The sequence below is a fragment of the Strix aluco genome, chromosome 11, assembly GCF_031877795.1.
Source record: "Strix aluco isolate bStrAlu1 chromosome 11, bStrAlu1.hap1, whole genome shotgun sequence".
Classification (NCBI taxonomy): Eukaryota; Metazoa; Chordata; class Aves; order Strigiformes; family Strigidae; genus Strix; species Strix aluco.
The window spans coordinates 4,405,006-4,426,853 of record NC_133941.1 but is presented as its reverse complement, the minus strand read 5'-3'; the positions used below and the strand labels follow the sequence as shown (position 1 = coordinate 4,426,853).

Below are 21,848 nucleotides of genomic sequence, written 5' to 3'. Positions count from 1 at the left end.
CTCGAAAAATCTGCTCCCTATCCATTACAATCTTGTCTGTCCTCATCTGGACTCTGAAAAAATGATCAAAACCTGCTCCTACTTCTTTATTTCCAGAAAATGTCTGGTTTTCTCTCCAATCAGAATTATAAATGCAATTCCTACGATAAACTTCATGAATGTAAATGTTGTTTCTGTGTTTATGGAAATAATCTTTTGCATGTTTATGAAAATAAAAAATCTTTTGCATGTTTATGAAAATAAAAAATCTTTTGCATGTATTAATCTTTCTTTATTTCAGACGTCTCATGTGGTTCTTGAATATCAGGTTGATGTAACCTTTGTGGGAACCTGTTAACTACAGGACATCTCCTAGTTACCTTTCCCGGAGTATAGAGAATATTCCTGAATACCTGCAGGCTTTAAAAATATGACAGTAAAAATATGGATGACTGTAATACAGTGGCATGGAGATTAATTTTCTTCAAATAGTCCTTTGAACACTTCTTTTAATATTGAAAAAATAAGTTGTTAATTTTCATAGCCTTTGGGGATGAAAGTTCAAGTGGTGTTAAAGGTGATTTTAAGGTCTTTATTCTGCAAACACAATACTACAGTATTCTGACTATAGTCAGAAAAAAAAAATACTGTCTGCAGGGAAATGAAATGAGAGAAAAAAGTCCTAGGTATTTGTTTGTTGGATTTATACAACTGAGGCTCTGCTAAGAATTCTGGACCCTATTAATAATGTTACAAAATTGACTTTTGAGTGAGGAATCATAGCGTTTATTAATTTCTGTGAACACAGCAGATCAGATGACTGGAATAGTGTCTGTGTACTTCCATTGTTTACTTTATAGCTTTATTTCACTGACTCATGAAGCACAGTCACCAAGGTAGAATAAAATCAAAGTGTATTTAGTGTTGTGAACTCCACGCATAAAAGGGAATAGTCTTAATTATTTTAATGTATTTCTAAAAACATATAAAATTGATAACAGGTGAGCATTCCTTGTGAATGGTAATTATTGGGATGTAGAAATAAGTGACCTGCTATTACCAGCATAGTTTCAGCTTTTCACATTTAGGTACCTGAAATTAGAGGTGTAAGATCAAGCTTTTCAAAAGTACATACCACATATGTGGAAAAGCATTGTAAAACTGCTCTCAGATCACACACCCAAACCCATCTTAAATTCCTTTGGCTTTCTTCCATTTTTAATTATGAAAAGAAATGTCTCTGACTTCCTGAGGTGTTAAATACTAGCATCTCTCCATCAGAATGTAACTTTGAATCTGTGAAAACTTTGCTTTCCTTTAGATGTCTCAGTAGTAACATATGGACCTTAGTTTAGTGATTTTGCCCATAACTGAGGGATTTGAGGAAACTTCTCAACAAAGCATCATCCGATTCTTTGTATGTAGCCTTATGTTTTAGTTGCTCTTGCTGTAATCCTTGGAGAGGAAGAGTTTAGACAATTCAAAGGTGATCAGAAGCAATTTACAGGCTAGGGATTGAGACACTTGTCCTTCTGGACCACTCAGACTTGCATTTGTGCCTTGACAATACCACCTTCAGATGTTCTTGTTTGTCCTCTGCGGATGGTGGAACGTTTCCGTGACTTGTGTCCTGAGGAAGTGGCCGATTTATTTCGTACAGTGCAAAGAGTTGGCAATGTGGTGGAGAAACACTTCTGCAGCACCTCGCTCACCATTTCAATTCAGGTTTGTAAACCAGTCAACTAAAAAAGGTTTAATGGTTTGTTTCATCAACCCTGTTCCCTAGTCCAACGAGAAAAGGATATTCAAACTTCAAGGGGTAATAAATGCAGAATAATAATTTAAAAAAAGTGCAATAACTGCATTGCAGTCTGCCAGATTTGCCACTGAAAAAAACTGAAAGGCAAACCATCAGAAAAATGTGGATAATTAATAACTGAAAAACTTTGGAGTAAGCCTGCAAACACTCCCAAATGCAGTGCTTGTTTGTGAGTATTTCAGCAAAAACTCTTTCTTCAAAGAAGTGTTTGCAGGATTGACCTAGAGAAGGCAGCCACATCTCTCCATTCAGCAGTTAACTCACTGCTTGTGGTGGAAACAAGTAATTCCTGCTCACAGCTATTTATATGCAGGCAGAGATATGTAGCCATGTAAATATGTTATCAATTCTGACCTTTCAGTTATTTGTGCTGGGTGTTTTTATACTAAAAAAGAGCTCTGTTTAAAACAAATCAGGAAACTAAGCCTACTTCATTGGAATAAGAATTTAAACAAGCATGCTTTGATTAAATTCTCACTTACATGTCTGATTTTATATTCACAAGGATCAGAAATCTATTGCTAGCTACTCAAAAATATGATCTGAAAGAATGAAAAGAACCTGTTGTTTTTGTGGTCTAAGATTCTCACTTTGCCATGGTCTGATATGGAAAGGCACCTGTCCAGAAACTTTGTTTGAATAGTCCCCAGGAAAATATGCTAAATTAACATACACCAAAATTGGATGTAAATGATTACTGAGTAAGATCTCTGAATTCTTGTGTGATCCTTGTTAGTTTCTCTAACCCGAGACTTCTCCCTTTGCTTACAGGATGGCCCTGAAGCTGGACAAACGGTGAAGGTGAGTGCTTATTATGCAGAATACAAATTAAGAGACAATTATAAGAACTAATAAAAGATCAAAGCTAGTCATCTGCAGACCATTGCTGTATCGTTATTTTATCCTTGAGATCAAAAAATCCCAAGTGCACAATAGCTGTAAATACTTTTTATTGAAATTGCACAGCATAATGTTTACAGGTTTTCTTTCTAGACAAAAATTTTCAATCATGAAAATATCTTTTCTAAGCTGCTGGGTGTATTTATGCAAGGAAAGCCTTAGAAAAGAGGCATCTGTTTAAGTTTTTTGTTTGTTTTATGGAGAAAATGTTGCCCTTCCATTCATAATCTCTTTGTTTGTCTTTTTATTGCCTAATGAGTTGTAGCTAATTATAGGAACAGTTAAACTGAACCACATTATGAAAATATACCTTTTGTCTATGCTTTCCCTCTACATATTCATATCACATTCTTGTTACTGAAGTTCAAATGTAATGGAGCCAGTGAAGCTTAAAAACAGTTTTTAAGTGTACTTCTGAAAAAAAGGTGGGGGGTGGAGGGGAAGAGAAGGATTTATGATTATACTCTCCACTTCAGTAATAACATAGATAACATCCAAGATGGCTCTCCAGCCATGTTTCACTGCCTCGTAATGCAAATGCAAATGCATGTGTAGTTAGATTATATGCCTGAACATTAGATAAAGGCTATTTTTTACATTTGAAATCAAAGGAAAGTCAAATATGGCTATGGGTTAGCACTTTGTAAAATCAAATTAGATGTCTCAAAGAAGCTGTTTGGGTTGATTAAGATAACTGTAACAACCAAATGATGGTGTATAGAAACACTTTACTTCTTTCCAATTTGCTGTATTGACCTTATTTTTCCTAGTCCTTTTTGTTGCCTGCTTTGAATATTTAACAGAGAGGTAATAGGGAGAGAGAAGAATAAAACAGAAAATCCCCAAGCTTTGGGAAGCTGAGGAGTGATGAAGGAATGTAATACAATTTACATAAGTACTGAGACAAAACAGATTCCTCAGCTCGTGATTTAGAGTGCATTGGGTGGGTTTCACTGGGAATGCCTGTTGATAGGTGAAAGGCTCAGTTTAAATACTTTCCGAAGTAATTTTTGTCATTAACACCAATATGTTTTAACAGGCAGATCACAGTATTTCTTTTAATATCTTAGACATTTTATTTTTCTGTGTAAAGAAAAGGTTTCTAGGAATGATTATATTAAAATGCAAGAAAATTTGCTAATATAAATGAGCAAAACTAGACATAAAAATTCCTATCTGTGATCATGAAGAGTAACAAATGCTTATGTAGACCTTAAAAAGGCAGGAAATCCTGTATTATTTTGTATTGGTACTGGAGACAAAGAGCATTAAGTGTCAGTCTATCCAATACATTGCAAAATGGTAGCCACCCTTCGTGCTTCCTTCTCGCACTTTTAATAAGCAATGAGATGAAAATGACCTGCTCTTACAGCTGTGAACCCCTAGACTCTGTAATAAAGAGTGTGTATTCATAAATCAGAGGTTAGCAGTTTGCGTTTCTCTACTTTTCTGCATCATTGGGCAACGCTGTAATTTATCATCATCACTTTGGGATGTTTATCATCCAAAAATGCCAGCAACTATTTTCTTCAGAGAACTCAGAGCTTTCAGAACTTGAATTGGGGAGGAAATTACTATGATCAAGATCTTCTTTAAAGTGAGCAATAGGGTGGATATATAAATAGCTGGTTCCATTTAAACTGTTTTGAATCAGAAAGTTTGAAAAACCACCTATGTGCTCTACAAGTAATTTATGAACCTTGATTTCAGTGTGTCATGTGTTTCTGTATGTGTTTTTCTTCATGTATCAGAATGCACAGTAATCTAGTCTTCTTCTAAGGGAACTTTTAATTAAAATTTCTGGAACATACTAAACATTAGAAAAACATTCTAATAGTAAGAAAAACAAAGCATCACAATAAATGTCCAAGGGAGTTTGTGGGGACTGTTTCAGTAGGGTAGGCAAGCATATGTCAGGAGCTAATTAGGTGTAGCTGATCTTAGTTTGAATGGGGTCACATACCAGATGGCTTCAAGACTCCTTTCCATTAGTATTTTGTATAATTCTGTATGCCTGTATGAATATAGACTACTGTATGTGCTATGTAGGAAAAGAATTACAGGAAGTAGGGTAGTACTGGCTGTTAAATTGGTCAGTGCAAAGCTTTACCACAAAATGGGAAGGCTAGCTGAAGACAAAAACTGAGAAATTTTATCTGAAAAAATTAGGAAATTCTCTGTCAACAATTCTTTGTCAACAAGAAGGAATGATCCATGTCCAAGAAAAATCTTGAACCTCAGTTTGAGTATGAGTCTCAGGTCTTTCTTTGCTATGGAGGTGCTGAAAATGATATGTGCAATGCATGCACCAGTTTAAAGGAGATTACCCTTTTGGTGTGATTTTGGGTAGAAATCAATTCTAAATTCTTCTGCCAATGTTACATGTTCATTCTGCTGGTGTGTGCAGGTTTCAGTCAGAGGTACCATGTACTGCAATGTCAGGATACTTTAGTGGTGCCTCTTGGGCTAAAACCTTCCTAGTTACCTAATGGGAAGCTGTTTATAATCTAACATGTAGCTCTGTTACTTTTGTACTCCTTGTGGGTACTGTCCTCCTTTGAATCTAAGCTACCAGAGCCTGCAGTACAGTGTTCTAGGGAAGTTTATGGTCCTTTCAAATTCCCCCATTATTGCAGTCTGTTTGCATTGCATGGGTCTTTGGAAGAAATTCAACTTATAGATGACCCTCAGCTCACTAATACTTTGGAAGTGTAGATGGGTCTTTTCTTTCCCTTTAGCAGCTGGAAAGATAACATTTGCTAAGGAATTCTGAACCATGTCCCAGCTCTCAGACCATAAAATAATACAATAGATTGCTTTGTAATATTTTTCATAGCTGTCCACAGATTGTGCCTATTCCAGTCCTGTCACCTGTTTATGAGAGGGACAAATGTCCCTCTCCAGAGGTGGTCACAGACTTGCACACTTTGTGTTTTATTGTAAGAGGTTCTTACACCAACTCACAACAGAGAACCTCAGCACCTGATCAGTGTGCTGGCAAGCATAACCATCTTCCAGCATTAAAGACATTTTGAGTACTTATATCTTCTTACCTGAGAAAGGAAGGAAATTGTGTTTAGGTCGTCTTGTAAAGAATATTTATCTCTGCAATTTTAAGCTCTGTTTTTCTTGGAGAATACAAAACCTATGGTGTCCTTGTGCCAGGAATGGAGGGTGAGTTTTCTGCTGGTTCTGTTTGAGAATGCTTTAAATATCCAGGCAATTTCATGGATCAGGGAAATCAGCTCTGCATCTTAATGCAGGGCTCTTATTGCTATGTCAAGTGAGTGACGTTTCAAGATTTCCCCGGTATATTTTATAGCCTTCTTTTCAACATCTAGTCAGCAAATGCTCTAGCTGCCTTGGTGGATGTATAGCATAGTGTAGAATAAACTCTCAGGTTTACCTTTTACGTGAGATTCAATCACAAGAAACCCCATGTACTCTGTTCTCTGTAAAGGCTAAACAAATCAAGCTGGCAGGAGCATGATGCAACTAATTTATCTGTAGAGACAAGATAATATTGCACAGTAAGTGTCCATTGCACAAACACATATGAACACAAACTCTATTTTGCAGCAGTGTCAAAGTCTCCAGCAGCTCAGCACCTCCACTGTTATGCATGAGTAAGTGCCTGTTTGCCAATTACAGGTTCACCTAAATAAATGAGAATGCGAGGCTGATGGTGGCAGTGTGGGTATATGTGCAGAAATTTATTTTATATGTCACACATTCCACTAATTATTTTACACTGAGAAGATTGTCTCACGATTATTTTTTGATGTACATGTTTTTCTTTCCCTGATGTTTTTTTAATGCTGCGTTAAATCAATTCACCTGGCTTGCATTCTTTAGAAATCTTAACCTGAACTGTGGAGTCTAGGTTTTATTTAAGCCCACAGCAGACTGCTCTTTCATACTATTTGTCTACTTATCTCTGGACCTGGAGTACTGGACTTCAGGTTTGAGTCTTTAAATTTAATCAGATCACATTGCAGACTGATTGCATCAGAAGGATTAAATTCACTAACTGCAATACTTTTGATGCCTCAGCCTGCTTTCCCTGCAGACTTGGCAGATGCGAGTCCTTGTTTAATGGAGTATTGGAAACCACCTTTTGCTCTCTTAAAAGAACAAAAAAAGCTGGCGTTTGAGAAATGCAAAGATTTTTCTTACCTCTAAACAAATATAAAAATTCAAGTGGAAAAAACATGGAAGAAAGAAACAAGTTTTTAAAAAACAGATTGTACTGAAAAATGGTCTTATTTGCTTTACTCTTAAGAACAATGATTCTCTTGAAAGTTTGTGAGATGTCCAAAAATGATTTGATGAAATACAGCAGTCTCTTTGAATTGCTTTGAGAACCACACTAATAGTATTTGGTTGGAGAATATGTAATGTTGCAGATAGGTAATTGGTACAGCAAATTCAGTAGTCTCAGGGCTGCTATGTCTGTTTTGAGCTCATAATTTTCTTTCTATTTTGGTACTATACTTAGATTGGGGTGGATTTTGGTGGGATGTTAGTAGTGTGTATTTTCAAAGCTAGGATTATACTGCCCCTTACAGAGACAGGGAAGCAGCAGGGGCATCCAGATAGTTTGCCCTTAAAGGTTTCTATTCACTCTGAATAATAATTTTTGCCCTTTTCTTTGAGGCCCTTTTCAAAATCTGCCTTGTGCTGGTCTAATTCTCCTTTCAGTCCCTTGGCCAGACCTATGTTTTTTATGATGCAGTCAATGGGTATAGCCCTAGAGTCCAAACTTCCTCTGCTTTGTCATGTCCTTACTCCTGTTCATTACATGTAACATTTAGGGTTTGATTGAGCTATAAGCTTCCCAGGAAAAGCATCATACTGCTTTTTTGTTTGTGATGCTTATAGTCCAAAGAGGCACTGGTGGATCTGTAAACCCTCCCTTAATACAAACAATAATAAGCATAACCTAGAATGAAAACAGTTCTTAAGGCCCCCATAATTTGTACAGATCAGTTTCTGTACTGAAAACATGGTAACAGTTGACAAAAGTAAGAGGTGTCTCTGCCCAGTATGCACCCATGTAAAGTTCTAGAGGTTTTTTGAACACTGAAGGAGATGAAAGAAAATTGGGAATGTGGAAACAGCCTAGTGATTGATGGACATGACACCATCCTAGCTGAGAATACCAAAGGCTCCAAGGCACTGATAAATTGAAATGATGACCTGGATAATGAAGTCTGATCCAGAAATATCAGGTTGTGAAGTACCCTGAAGGGATAGGGACAGAAATTTTTGAAAGATTCTCTTTAGCAGTGAATTATGATGGTTCTGAATCTGGATGATTTTGAATTTCCAGTAGTGAATGTCATGACATGCTGTACCCCTGACTTTTAATATCATTCTCTGTCTCTGGACAAACACAGAATAGTCTGTATGGACTACAATGTAGAGAAAGAAAAACAAAACAAAACAGGGTTAAAAATCTGCAACTATAAATGAGGAAAGTAAAAGAAATTTCAAAACATATAAGTTGAAGAATGGTAATGAGAAGGAAGATTTTATTATTCCATGCTAGCAATTCTACCCTTCTTTCCTGCCATATGGATTTCTTAGATGAATATTCTCTTTAGGTAGTTTAATTCCAAAAATACCCCCAGAGCTAGTCAGAGTTATTGACACTGTCTAAATTAAACTATAATAAGCAAGTAAGTGGGCTCAAATGCTTGTTTAAATTGCCTTAGTGTACTGAGATTAGAAGTCATGCAGCTCTGTTGGCCACATCCAGCATCTAGCTCTTTCCTTGCTGGGCGTGATCCCCTTCAGCAGCAGACCCGCAGAGCGCTGGTCGCTGCCTTTTTTGTTTTTCCAAAGGTCAATGGGTCAGAGCTAAACTGCAAGTAATGCCTGGAAAGGTACTTGCCTGTGCATAACATGAAGGGTGTGTGCACGTTCAGGAATGTCCAATGGAGCATGGATGTGCCTGTCGCAGTCCCCAGGAGCCACGTCGTGTGTCAGCAGAGCCCTGCAAGCCCGGCAAGAGGCTGGAGCTGTGGGTGGCTGTGCCAGCAGCCAGTCCAGGTGGAAAGCGAGCGGTCACCCCACGGAGCCCTGCTTGTGCTGGGACACGGCATGCTGCCCACAGTGACCTGACTGATTACTGCAGGGAAGGGTTAAACACTGCCAGGGCTCCCCACATTCTGCCCTTCTGTGCAGCTCCAGGAGAGCCTGCTCCTGCTTTGACAAAAACATTTTAAATATACTTTTTTTTTGTTTGTTTCCTGGTATGTGTTCAGATATTTACAATTTTTATGACAGAAGAATCTTGAACAAATCATTCAGAAGGGTTTATTTGAAAGCTTGAAAGCTCTTCAATTTTTTAAATTTTTTTTTCTATAAACAGAGTTACATTTCAAGATGAGAAAGTATTTCTATCAGAAAGGTAGAAAAGTTTTCCTCTGAAAATGTTATAACAGGGTATTTTGACAACAAAAACTTTTTCTTTATGAAAACAAAGCCTCTTTTGAAAATTATCTCTGTTTTACTGAATTGGCATTTTGTGACAAAAAACACAATATGGGGAGGAATGTTGAGAAATCCATGAATTGCTCTACATGCTACTCTTCATTTGTCCCACAACAACTGAGATTAGGATCAACAATCCTATGTTTTAATTAGAAAGTATCTTTCACTTCTTTGTTCCCATGTTACAGCAATATGTTTTGCATTTAAATCATTCTCTGTCTCAGAGTATGTACAATCAATCAAATGCCACTCTTGAGTACAGGTCCTACAACTACCCTATTGTACTGTAAATGCAAAACCTCTAGAAATCCCAGACAATGCATGAGTTCTAAAATCATTAATACCACAGTCAAGGCTGTCTGATTAATTTTGGTGTGGTTAGTGTATGAATTTCTTTTCAAGCTCCATCTCATCCATAATACTTTTTCTCTTTGTCAAGCTTGTATCTTATAAACCTCTTCGTTTAACAGGGAATGCTTTTTTTTTTTTTTTTTTTTTTTGTTACAAAACATTGCTTTCAACTAGAATGTAACTCACCAAGAAATGTGCAAAAGTATTCCTGTTTAATTCAGATATACAACTTGATACTGTTCTGTGTTTTGTAGTAGATGAAAATTGTTTATTAAGCAAGTGTTGCAAAGCTAGATTTCAGTTTAATAGGTTTCTGACTTACTCTTTCTAAAAATTAATATAATGCTTTGTAACAGAGTATTGTGTGCCAGTGCTCTGACCTCAGGTGATTTTGCACGTTTGTCTTTGTGTTCTTGCCTACCAGGTAATGCTTTTGCTTCTTCCAAAGATCCACCATAAAATTATATCTTATGCTGACCACAGATTAGAAGGGATGTCAAAGGGTCATGTGCAAAACAGACTTCTTCATGCCAACATATGCCTTCTGTAAGCAGGCATTTACCCACACTTAAACTGTTTTGTGGTTGAGTTTATTGGGTGTTCTTGCCCCAAGGCATTTTCAGTTGACTGATCTGTGTTAAACTTTGGTGCCTCAGCCGTCTGGCTGGATGCTGTGACATCCGGAGTCTCCTAGGGAAGGGCAGAATCACAGTGCTGCTTTGCTTGTGTTAATGACCCAATTTCAGCCAGACAAAGGGAACCCATTTATTAGAGCCCTCACTGCCTTATCAATGCAATAATAAAGAAAATGTTCAATTGGCTCCATACCTTTTTCCCTTTTTCCCTTAAAGTCACGTCCTTTTTTTTTTTTTTTTTTTTTTCCCCCCTAAAAGTCACCTCCCCTTCAGAAAATGAAAGAGCTGTCTACTTAAAGCTGTCCCTGCAGCTCCCCAGAGAGCCTGCAGAGCTGGAATGAGTTTGTTGCTTAAAAATGTCAATAGGGAAAGAGTGCATGTAATGTTTTCACATGTGATAACAAGGGAATGGAGGCCTTTCCTAGCCCTATGTTCCTTTATCACATGAAAGAGTAGGCGGTTACACTGTCCTGTAACCTATTGAAATTCTAAGCACATCTGAAATACAAGATCTAGTCTGTGCATTTTAGTCTGTTCTGGCAACACCATGTTATCCCATGTAGGACTTTCTTTCAGTGAAAGAAAAGCCTCTGCTTGAAATGATTTAGAAATGGAAAACTAAGGTTAAAATAATAGAATAAAACTTGTTCAGCAAGCTCCAGACAGGATGACAGGGTGAAGATTATGTAATATTTTTAGTGTTTAAAAAAAAAAAAAAAAAGTCAATCATTCTGGATACTGCAATTTTTTGTATCATGCTCATTGCAAACCAGGCTGGAAAAGCCAAGAGCTTCCTGCAATACAAAGCTAAACCCCTCTCTCAAGCCTCATTTCCCTCATCCCTCCTGAAAGCTGCTTGAGTGTCCTCGGCAAGGCCACTAACACATAGGGTTACTACTCATTCTGTAAAGCTAAGCTGGAGTTTGAAAGAATTTGAAATATGCCTTTAAAGTCCAGTCTCTGGGAACTTTATCAAATGGCCCCTCCTCATTTGGTTAGCAGTAGGAAAAGCCCACGCTGACTAGTGATGGAAAATATTGCTGGAATAGCAGTTTCTGAGGTTGAACGAGAATGGATGCCAGCATACCTCTTGTGTGGTGCTCACCATTTTACATTTTCCTTTCACTTGCTTGTACTGATGGGAGTAAAAACCTGAAGCTTATGCAGTGCTGCTCACGTGGTGACTCCACAAGGCAGTATCTTGGCTAGTTGTGTGTTTCAGAGGTCTGTGACTCCACACTGCTGTGCTGTTTTCTGTTTTATTGTTTCAGTGACAGCTATTGAGCAATGCTCTGCTGTTTGCACTGTGGTTCTTTTTTAGGCAAGTGAGGTGTAGCACTCCCTGAAGAGCTAGAGAAACACTCTAAATCTTCCCTTTTGCAGAAATCTGAATGCCAGTATCTCTAGACAGATTGTATACACATACACCTACCAAATGCTAAGGGATGTATCTTTAAAAAGGGAAAGGAATAATCATGAAACAAAGCCTGATTCTTACTTAAATGTCTGCAGTTACCTGGTAAAATCAGGTTGATAGGTTTGTCCTCAGTTTTGGATCACATAAAAGAAATCGGCATCTGTGGATGCAGTTCAGCAGATTTACAGGCCTTTTCTGGAGAGAAATTCCCTGTTTGACTAATAGATAAATTTGCCAGTCACGATTAAGATTTTTTTAAATAAACTATTCGGTGTCTGAATTAGCTGCTGCTGCTCATGATTTTCTTTCAATGCATAAACACTCTGCAGCCCCCTGATTTTGAAGGAAAAAAATTAGAATTGCAACTTCCAAATAGTGAATTCTGTAAATAAAAGCATTTCTGGGTATTTTTAAATTTCTTTTTGCATATTAATATTTCAAATTTCTAGGAATGATGCCACAATTGACATAAGTTGGGGAAAACATAAAATGAATATTTTTAGCATTACACTGTCCCCTTAACTGAGATTACAGAACGAAGATTTGAGGAGAGAAGCTTAGATTCCCTGCTTTAACACAGTTACCTACTTTGGAGATAAACTGTTCACTTTCAGAGAGCTAAATTCACCTGTAATAATTAGCCAGTTGACTAAAATTCATCCTGAAGCTTACTTTTTCACCATGTGGTCTCCACACACATTTTTCTTCTGCATCACAGATTGCCTTTTCCAGGAGTCTGAGATGACTCGGTCCTTCTCAGGAGTTCTCAGTCTCTTGCTAGGTGCAGCAGGCTGGTAATTCAATTTTACCAACCAAATTGTTGCGGCAAAAGTGATTTAAAGAAGGGCCAAGACATTATTCCTGTTTTGTTGAGCAGATGAAGAGCCTGGGTTGATAATAGCTCTGTCCTTCAGATGCAGGGCAAAGTCACAGGGCACTGCCCTGCTCTGACTGCCGGGAGAGCTCACCTGTATCCGTGACATTTTGTTGTACCCCAAGTTTTACATTTACACCATGTCTTGCTTCTGTCCGGAGCTTTTCTGTCTCCCATCCCTTATCCCATGACCTGGGGCTTGGCTTTGTGCAGGGTGCAGAAGGGATCCTTCGCTATGGCAGTCCCAGGTAGAGGGACAGCATGCCCAAGTAGAGAACCCCGAAAAACTAGTTAGTTTTTCATCATGGATGAAACCTACTGAGGTTATGTCTACATGAACAGGTCAAACAGACTGAATTTATTAGTATGGGCTTGGGTCTGGGCTAAGAGGCTGTCTCTTCTTCTGGACTTAGAATGACATTTACAGTCAGTACAAATTGGTTTCTGCCCGTGCCCATATGCAAGGACCCATGCGAAGTGTAGTGTGTCCATGCACACATCTCCTCCAAATAAATTCCACCCTGTAACACTTCAGAGCAAGGCTCTGCAGCCAGGAGCAGGGGAAAGCTATAGGCTGTGGTAAAGGCAGAAGATTGGAAAGGCATACGATGTTTGCTAGATTGCTCAGGTCTTTGGAAGGAGAAAAATGGTTCCTCCTTTGGTAATCTCCTAAATTATTATCTCTGAAAAATCAAACCATTTTCTTTTCTCCCATTTATACTTTTGTGATTTACCTCCTTCATTGCTACCATGAAAATCTTCATTTCATGCTGTCTGCCTGGCATCACTGATCCAAATTCTCCCTGTGAGAGGCTGGAAGAAAATAAACCAGACCAGATGGAAAGTGCTCATGTGAATGATTGTCTTGATCTTGCTTGTAAAGATGTTAAAGTCTGAAATGCTGAATTCCTCCATCTGATTTCATGAATGCTGAATTTCTCTGTCTGATTTCAACTCTAGTTTTTAGTATTTGAAGTAAAGACAATGCCCAGAGGTAGCACTTTATTTTTTCTGCTTTTCTTTCTTTCTTTCTTTTTTGATGGATCTGTGAATAAGCATTATGAGTTCTCCATTGAGAAGCTATAGAAAAGACAATAATACTGTGATGTTTTCTCACCTGGCCTTCCAGCACACCTCAGCTAGTGAGAAATTACCATGAGCAGGTAGTTGGTCTGCCCAGATTGAAGAGTGCATCAGTTCTCACTATACTTAGTGGATGCTTTTTTCTGCAAATGAGTAATCTCTGGCCTTTTAGTGAGGGCATCCTAATTTAGAATTATGATCTAGCAGAATGTGAATCTGTAATCTGTCTTCGATTCTCTGAGTCCCATGTAAGTAGACCAACCTTGGTGTCAGGGACTAGAGTATTCTCTGGTATAAATGGTTCAGTTCACTTATGAAAATATGTGGACTAAATCAATTGAGCTTTTGCCATTTCTATAGTAACTCTTTGATTTCATATAGTTTATCATTTAAGCCTACAATTATTAGTCATATGTGTGAATCTAGTAATTCTGAATGCAAAACAGCTTTTTGAGAAAATAACCTATGAAGTATAATTTGAGTAGTGGTTTTATTTTTATCTTTAAATATCTTCCACTTCACCTGAATAAGTTAATTCTTTTAGTAACTATCAAGTAAAAAAAAAAAAAGGAAAAATACCAGAATTTATTAAGTTCTAATAAACTCCCCTCAGTGCATATACGTTTAGTATCTTTCATTAACATTAATGAGAATTATGCATGCATCCTGGGGAGAATAGGCTAGTTGTTTTATTTCTTTTCCTTGTTTTCAGTATTAAATCTTGTCCTGCAGTCAGTTCTATAGGGCATACATGCATTCCTGCTGCTCAATTATTTGTTCTACATAATATCTACAGTTTGAGCACCTCCTTTTGCATAGTGAAGAAAGAAGGTTCATAAATTTAAAAAAATCAGAATTTGTGGGCACACATTAAAAAGAAGGGATATGCAAATTAATGAATAGATTGCTATTGATTACCAGTAAAGCCTAATTAAATAATAAATTTTCCCCCACACAATTACTTGTTTCATGTTATTAAATGATCAAATCCATAACTAGTTTGGAAGCTCAGCCTCTTAGAATTAAATGAGGTGCTCAAGAGGGCAAAGTTGTGTTTTGGAGCAACAGAGATGGAGGCAGGGCCTAGTTACATGGATTTATGATTTAATTTTCTATGTAATCTAATTTAGTGTAACTATTGAGTTTCTAAAAAAAATGAACTTTGATTAGATTTTGTTGACAAAAATAAATACAAAATATAGGATAGTTTATTCATTATCTGTAACATTTTCAGATAAGTGACTCATGGGTATTTCTGTGCCTGAAGGGGCCTTTTTTTTCCATTTCATGTGCTTTTAGCTGTATTCCACAGCAGTCAGTCACCCTCAAGGACCCATCCAGGTGTAGTACATTGTGAAGATCCAAAATCCAGAGCATATAAAATTCATTTCTGTGGGAAACTTAATTAATTTAATATAAATAACAGCTTCATCATTCCTCTTTTCTGAGGTAGACATCAATATTTCATAAAGAGCATTAAGTATGTGAAAGTCCTGGGAAAAAGGCATGTTGGAGAAGGAAAGTAAGTAAATAAAGCTCTTCAGTTTGACATACTTTCACTTAATTGGGAGTTTTAAGAGCAGATCGTGGGAGCAGGAAATGAGTCTGTCAGCTAATTCCCTTCTGCATGAAAAATGCTGCATGCCAAAACACTGCTGTCCCAGGCGAGAAAACTCCTTGGGTGTAATTCCTCAGCACAGCACCGTGCCACAGCAACGCCCTGACAGCATCTGTGGGTCAGGTGTTGCCTACCTGCTTGGCTCTATAATTAATGGCAGATTGCAGGACGAGCAATGGCATCTTGTTCATTAAGGGTTAGGGCTGTGTTTTCCTTGCATTTGCTGGGCTTGCCTGGCAGCAGATTGAAGCAGGGAGGCAGATTGCTTGTTCTGTTGTAGGAAGCGCTGAGCCTACCTGCGCAGGAGCCTGCACATCTGTATGGACCTGGGCATGCGTTTCATTGCCGTTGTGCTGGGGAACACGCCGTCGCTGAGCTAGCTCACCGCAGCTAGGCTAGCGGTAGGATTTAGTAGAGCACAATACCTTGGGCAGAGCACTCTTCTAGGTTGGCTTGATTTGATGAAGCATCTTTGGGCGATTCCCTGAAAACTTAGGCTTGCAGTTACAAATCCTGGCCTTCACTTGCCTGAAGCCAAGCTGCTGCTTTTGTGGTGCAGAGCCAGCCCAGCACTCCCTCCCCTTGCTGCAATGACTGCCTGCCAGCGGGTGCAGAATGCGCAGTAACAGCCCTGGCAGCGCAGAGTGACTCTTTAGAGATACATGGCTTCACTCAGAACTCTCTGAGCTCAGTGCAGGGATTCAGCACTCCGGCGACTTTGAACCAGTTGTACATCAGAAGAGCCAAGGTTGTCCTTTCTTGAGAACTGGAAGGGTTTCCTTTGTTTGTTCATTACATAAAACTCGTGGAATCATTTTTAAACCCCTCTTCCAGTTCTTTCCGTTTTCTTACGATTAACACGTTGAATTTCTATATGAATCTTTCAAAGTGTTTGTTGAACACCTGGATACATAAGCAAAAAAGTTGTTCTGTAGTTGCCTGCCTGGTTGACTCTATAATTAGCAGCAGATTGCAATGAATGACGTCCTGTTCCTTAATGGTTAGGGCTGTGTTTTGCTTACATTGGGTTGACTTGACCTCAGCAGGTCCAGGCTGGCAAACAGATGTCAGCTCTATTCAGCAGAATATCTTCTGGTCACTCCAGTAACACAGGATATGTGTGTATAGAACTGAAAGGCAGCATATTTGCAGTAACTGTTGAGTGGAACATACAAACAAATTTCAATAGGCAGGCAAAGACAGGTTGCAAACCCTATTGGGAAATGATAAATTACTGTTAAATGTTACAATTATCCCATGACATTCAGGACTGAAACTTAACTAAATTTTGCTGAAAACCTAAAAAAATAATGGAGAGAGGTAATATGATTTAATAAATTAGCCACAGAGTAAGTGAAAAAATGAGAACACAACAGAAAATTAATATTTATCTTTTACCAGTATGTAACAGGCTTTGTTAAAAACTGTCTGAAAGCGAAGAAGAGTTTGTTAGACAAATTATAATTTTAATTGCAGACGTAATTGATTATACTCAGCATGCTCATTAGGTTAAGGGAGAATATGAGTCAACTCTCAAGGTCATTACAGTAATAGATATTGTAGGCATGTAATTTGTGATAAGCTGGTTCGTGAACATCTAATTGCTCATTCATGGCAGTGTGTCTGGCACTTTTACTCCCCAAACACCTCTTTGTCCAATTTATTTAACACCCCTTAATATTCCAGGGTCAAATTTACTACAGGAGGCATCAAGCAGTGAATTTTCAACCTCCAAATTATTACACTTCACCCTTTTTGTGCCTCAAAGACAGAGCCTGCATTACTAAAAATTAGTGGTCTGGCACTAAGGAGGGTACATCACAAATAGAAATACTCACCCACAGAGACAAGCTAGAATTTCTCATGGAAAACAGCTGTTCCCTGCCCTCCCCAATGGCAGTCGTACATTGGAGTAGGATGCCAAAAGAGATGTTCTTTTTAAAAAATGCACTAATTAATCAGAACTTTGTCTTCATATTGTTCCTTGGAAGAACATACAAAAATAGTGTTTTGTTAACTCTTTCATTATTATTTAATTTCAAGGCTTTGACAGAAAGTCATTAGTATTGGCTGTCTCTCTGGCTGCAGATCAACTGGAATGTCACTTACCAGTTCTTACAACCAGAAAAAAATAGAAAGAACCACTTACAGTGTGTATCAACTATAAGTACCAATTGTACCTCACTTTGATATAGTGCTTTATATTCTTAGGTCTCAAGAGAATGAAACACTGTCATTACTGAAATGCAAATAGTTGAAGTCATTTGTCCAGGGCCAGGCAACAGCACAAGGGTGGCACTGGGAACTGAAGACAGGCATCCTGAGCTGCAGGTTGAGTCATTTTCTACCTTCTCTCTACAGTCATTCCATTTTAACACAGGATCAAACTGTCCTGATCTATTAATCAGTACCGTCACGTTATGTAGTGTTGTGGAATGGTGGCTGAGGTGAGACAACCAAAGTCATTCCCATTAGATTGTGAATTTTGATTCAGTCTGCAGTGTAAGGAGAAAATGTTTAGCTTTTCATTGAAATATCTTTGACTGTATTCCAGGAATCAAGTATTTTGGGTTTTGTTTTGGATTTGCTTTTTTGTTTTTTGATAAATAACATGGCTCTTGGAGCAACATAGCTTTCCTTTATAATAATTATTTGCAAGATATTATTTTCACTTGGCATGACATAGTCCGTAATTATCTATTACTTATTGCTGAAGAATGCAATAGGTATAGCTGTAGATATTTAATTATATACCAAATGAATCCCAATATGATTTCATAGCCAGTCTTTGTTAGTATTTTCGGAAGGTTTGAAGTCACTCTGAAAAACGATGCTGTCTAGAAATGTTATTTTCCACATACTGCCTCTACTCTAATCTTAGTCCTTGGTACTACAGCTTTGCTCTTTAAAGAATCATCCATAATGACATATGTGTGCTAAACCTCTCCTTTGCAATATAGAAATCACTATGTTGACTGACTGTCTGATTGATATTGCCAAAAAAATCCCCATGCTTACCAATATATATCAATTCCTATAACCACCTTGTAGATTGACCTGCCGAAAAAAATTGTTATGCAAACACACTGCCATCTGTTGTGTAGTTATTCTTCAGTAATAGAACATAAACTGGAGATATGTCAAAGTAATTTAGTAAGTCGACAAATGTAGAATGAGACTTGGTAAATATAGTGTGTTACACTGAGTTTTATTAATCACTGTCATGTGCAAGAATATAACAGGTATACCGGTCTTTTCAAAGTCCAGCTTGTTTTGTTTCATCCATCAAACACTGATGTTAGAGCTAGTTATGAGGAACATGATGTGAATTATAGTAATTAATTAATTTTAAAATAAGGATTTAAAGAATTCTGTGGTTAATACAAGGCCCATTAAAAATTCTGGGAAGATCTGAGCAATTTATAAGAATGTCAGAAAGTCCTAAACATCTTCATTTAATGAGTTCAGAGTGTACAATTCACATTTATATTGGTGGGTGTGCTACCCATTCAGGCAAGTATATGTGGAGTTACCACTCCCTTCAGAAGTGGAGCTAATGGTACCCAAATAAAACAGGTGCCTCCTAGAAGTAGGTGCTGTGTTTTAAGTAGAGTGTTACAATAAACTCTACAGAAGAATGAAAAAAATCATTAGTTGGGTTCTTGTTCTATAAGTGCAGTTCTGAAAATGGTGTTTAGACATCCTGATAATTAATGAAGAGGTTTCAAATGAAGCATTTTCCAGTATCCTATCTCTTTGCTAATTTCCATTTTTTTCATTAAGAAAAGATAAATTGTATCCAATTATTGAAAATTATGTAGGTCATTATCATGAATGAAACTGCAATTAAACTCAGTTTTCACAAAGAAGGAAGAGGTTATCTTGTCATAGCGTAGGTGTTAGTGTGCCTTGCTTGGCTGGTACTCCTGCCTTCAGGCCAAGATCGTATTAGGGTCAATTCCTACATCAGACTGAAGAGCAGTATTTGACTAGGACTGTGCTGAGACTTTTAAGTGCCCTCAAGAACTGGAGTCCGAATCACAGTGGTGACAGTCCAAGCGTATGTTCACTCTTGTAGCAGTTTTTAGTTAAATAGTCAGCAGGGGATAACCCTTTCACCCTAAGCAGAGATTACCCTTTTCCATGGAGAACAAACACAAGCCCTGGCAGCTGCCAGTGTGTCACTGTGGAGTGGACACGGGATGATCTGTTCCCCTACCCAGCAGCTCCCCAGAATACTGTGGGAACCAGAGCCAGCCTCTCTTGTCTGAGACTGTGCATGAAGACACAGGTTTTGTCGCAAAGGACTGAATTTCACTGCAAATGAGAGATGACAGAGTGGTGAGAGAGCCCTGCTTGATCCTACCCCTCCTGCTGCTGGGATTTATTCTGGGCATCTCTCCCTCCTTGTTCCAGCAGCCTGCCAGGGCAGAGGGCAGCAGGGTGGGCAGTTTCTGTGCTTGAAAGAGGAGAAGGGAACCCTGCAGTAATCCATGAGAGCAGGGAGACAACATCCCTGAGGAGGAAAACTGAGAGAAAAATACAGGGGTGGACAATGACCCCCAAGAACAAGGTGAGCAATATTCTCCTGTACTTCCTAGGTCTTTAATTTAACCCCAGATAATCTTTTTAATTTTAAAACAAACAAAACCAACCAAACAAAAAAACCCCAAAACTCCCAAACAGGCCAAACCCTCAGTGTCACCACAATGATACTGGTATAAAAGCAGTTGTGGGAAAATTGGTCTGATACACCAAAAAGATGAGGAGCTGAAGTGTGACCAGTAGCACCCAGCTTGTGCGGTCACACACTGTGCTCTCAGATGTAGCTTTCAGCTCATGTTGGAGCTGTCTACACCCAGCAGCTCTCCATCTCCAGGAGTGTTGGTGTTTCTGTGTGCTTCACAGAACAGGTGAATTTTATTGGGAGAATTCAGGAGGACTATGGGGACAACATTATTTAACTCCTTATATTACTTAAAATGCTGTACCCGAGGAAATGTAAAGAAACTAATTTTTTTCTGGTTTCTAGCCAGCTTTAATAAACAAATATCTAACTTATGTTAAACTCCGTTACAATTTTCATATTCATTTCACCTTAGATTTCACTCCAATTATTACAGGCTTGACTGCAATCAAGGGTAGTTACAGCTTCCCATCCTTCTCCAGAAATATATAATGTGAAGTGTTTTGCACTTTACACTTTTTTCTATTTATTGTTCACATGCAGTTGGATGTACTAATAAGCATTAACATGCAAATAATTATCATCAAGATTTGATATCTGTAGAGAGCAAATGCTAATACAGTTAATACATCAAATATGAAAGAGGCTTTTAATTCAAAAAAGAAAAAAAAAGACTAAAAATATTAGCTTTCTATATAAAAAGCATTTGCAATGATTATAAATTCTATTGAGCTTGCAGAAATCTTGAGCTTTGAGTTTGCAATATCTCTCATTAATGTTTAGCCTCAAGAAAGAGTTTATAATAAAGGGACTTATGCAGACAACAGATAAATAGAAATGATACAGCCAAGAGGGTTGAAGAGCCCTGGGTTTGTTTGTTGTTGTTCTACCATGCTGATTTCCATCAGAGGTGCTGAATATGCTAAGAGTTTATAGAAGATGAAGTGAAATGCAATATGCATTGATAACAGCTAAGGCTAGAATGGCAGGAAATTATTTTCTTTTGATTTTCCTCTAAGTTTCTTTTTCTTGTTATTACTTCCTGTGGGATGGAAGAGGTTAGCTCTGATCCTGCAAAGTCAGCTGGTTGGCCTAAACCTGCAGATCTCAGTGGAATGGTAATTGGGAGAAATCTAATGTGCCATAAACCGAAGGTCACTGTGGGTAATCTAGTGTCCCCTGCTGGTTTTAAAAGCCGTGAGTATCTCCTGAGGATTGGAAGGAAATTTTGTCTGCGTAGGTACTATGTGCCTCATGGCTTTGCTGCTTCTTTGCACTGGTACCTGGGTCCCTCCATATGTGACTGGGACTTTAATGTGGAAGAGGTATAAAAGCAAATTATCTTTGTTTCTAGCAGGCAGGCTGAGCTGAGTGGTTTGCTCTAAGGTGGTAAAGCTAAAAAAAAAAAAAATAAAAAAATAAAAAAAGAAGACTCCCCCACTTGCTGCAAGCAGAAGAGTAATTTATACCGGGTGACAGACACTATATGAAATATGAGGCTGGGAAGGGAGGAGGCTCAGGACACAATGAAACGGGGGCACAGGGTTGAGGTTAGGTAGGAGGGAAAGGCTGGCATGCTCTTTTCTACAGGTTGGGTTGGATGCGGCACGAGCTCAGCAGGGAACAGAGGACATGGAGCTGTGGTATTTGGGCAAGGTGCACCACCATTTTAAGCCAAATCCTTAAGTAGTCAGGCCTGTGATGATGGGACTTGGAAATGCTGTGTGCGTCTAAGTTGAGTTGAACATTAGTCCCTAAATAAAATCTGCTAAAAGCAGTCCTCCAATTAAAAATGAAAATGCACCTAAAGTAAGAGCAGTATCAGCACTTTGTTTTCACAGTGTTTGCAATAAATGCTTTCAGTGTTCTGAGGGTTTTTCCCAAGTAGATTTTTTTTTGTATAGCCCGGTCAATAAATGCTAGTAACCTTAATCTCTTTCCCTAAATGCCATTATATTTTATGAATTTTTCATAGAAATTAATCACT

General features: G+C 38.1%; 1 protein-coding gene across 8 annotated transcripts in view; it reads left to right on the top strand.

The window, feature by feature from the left end:
* Positions 1 to 21,848, top strand: part of FHIT (fragile histidine triad diadenosine triphosphatase) — a 620,171-nt gene that overhangs the window by 469,254 nt on the left and 129,069 nt on the right. For all 8 annotated transcript variants that reach the window (XR_012624678.1, XM_074835874.1, XM_074835877.1 and 5 more), the window contains 2 exons: positions 1,559 to 1,704; positions 2,570 to 2,599. Coding sequence is in view for 7 of the 8 variants with exons in the window: in XM_074835874.1 (XP_074691975.1) it covers positions 1,559 to 1,704; positions 2,570 to 2,599 (176 nt within the window). In the remaining variant the exon portion in view is untranslated. The remainder of the gene's footprint in view (positions 1 to 1,558; positions 1,705 to 2,569; positions 2,600 to 21,848) is intronic.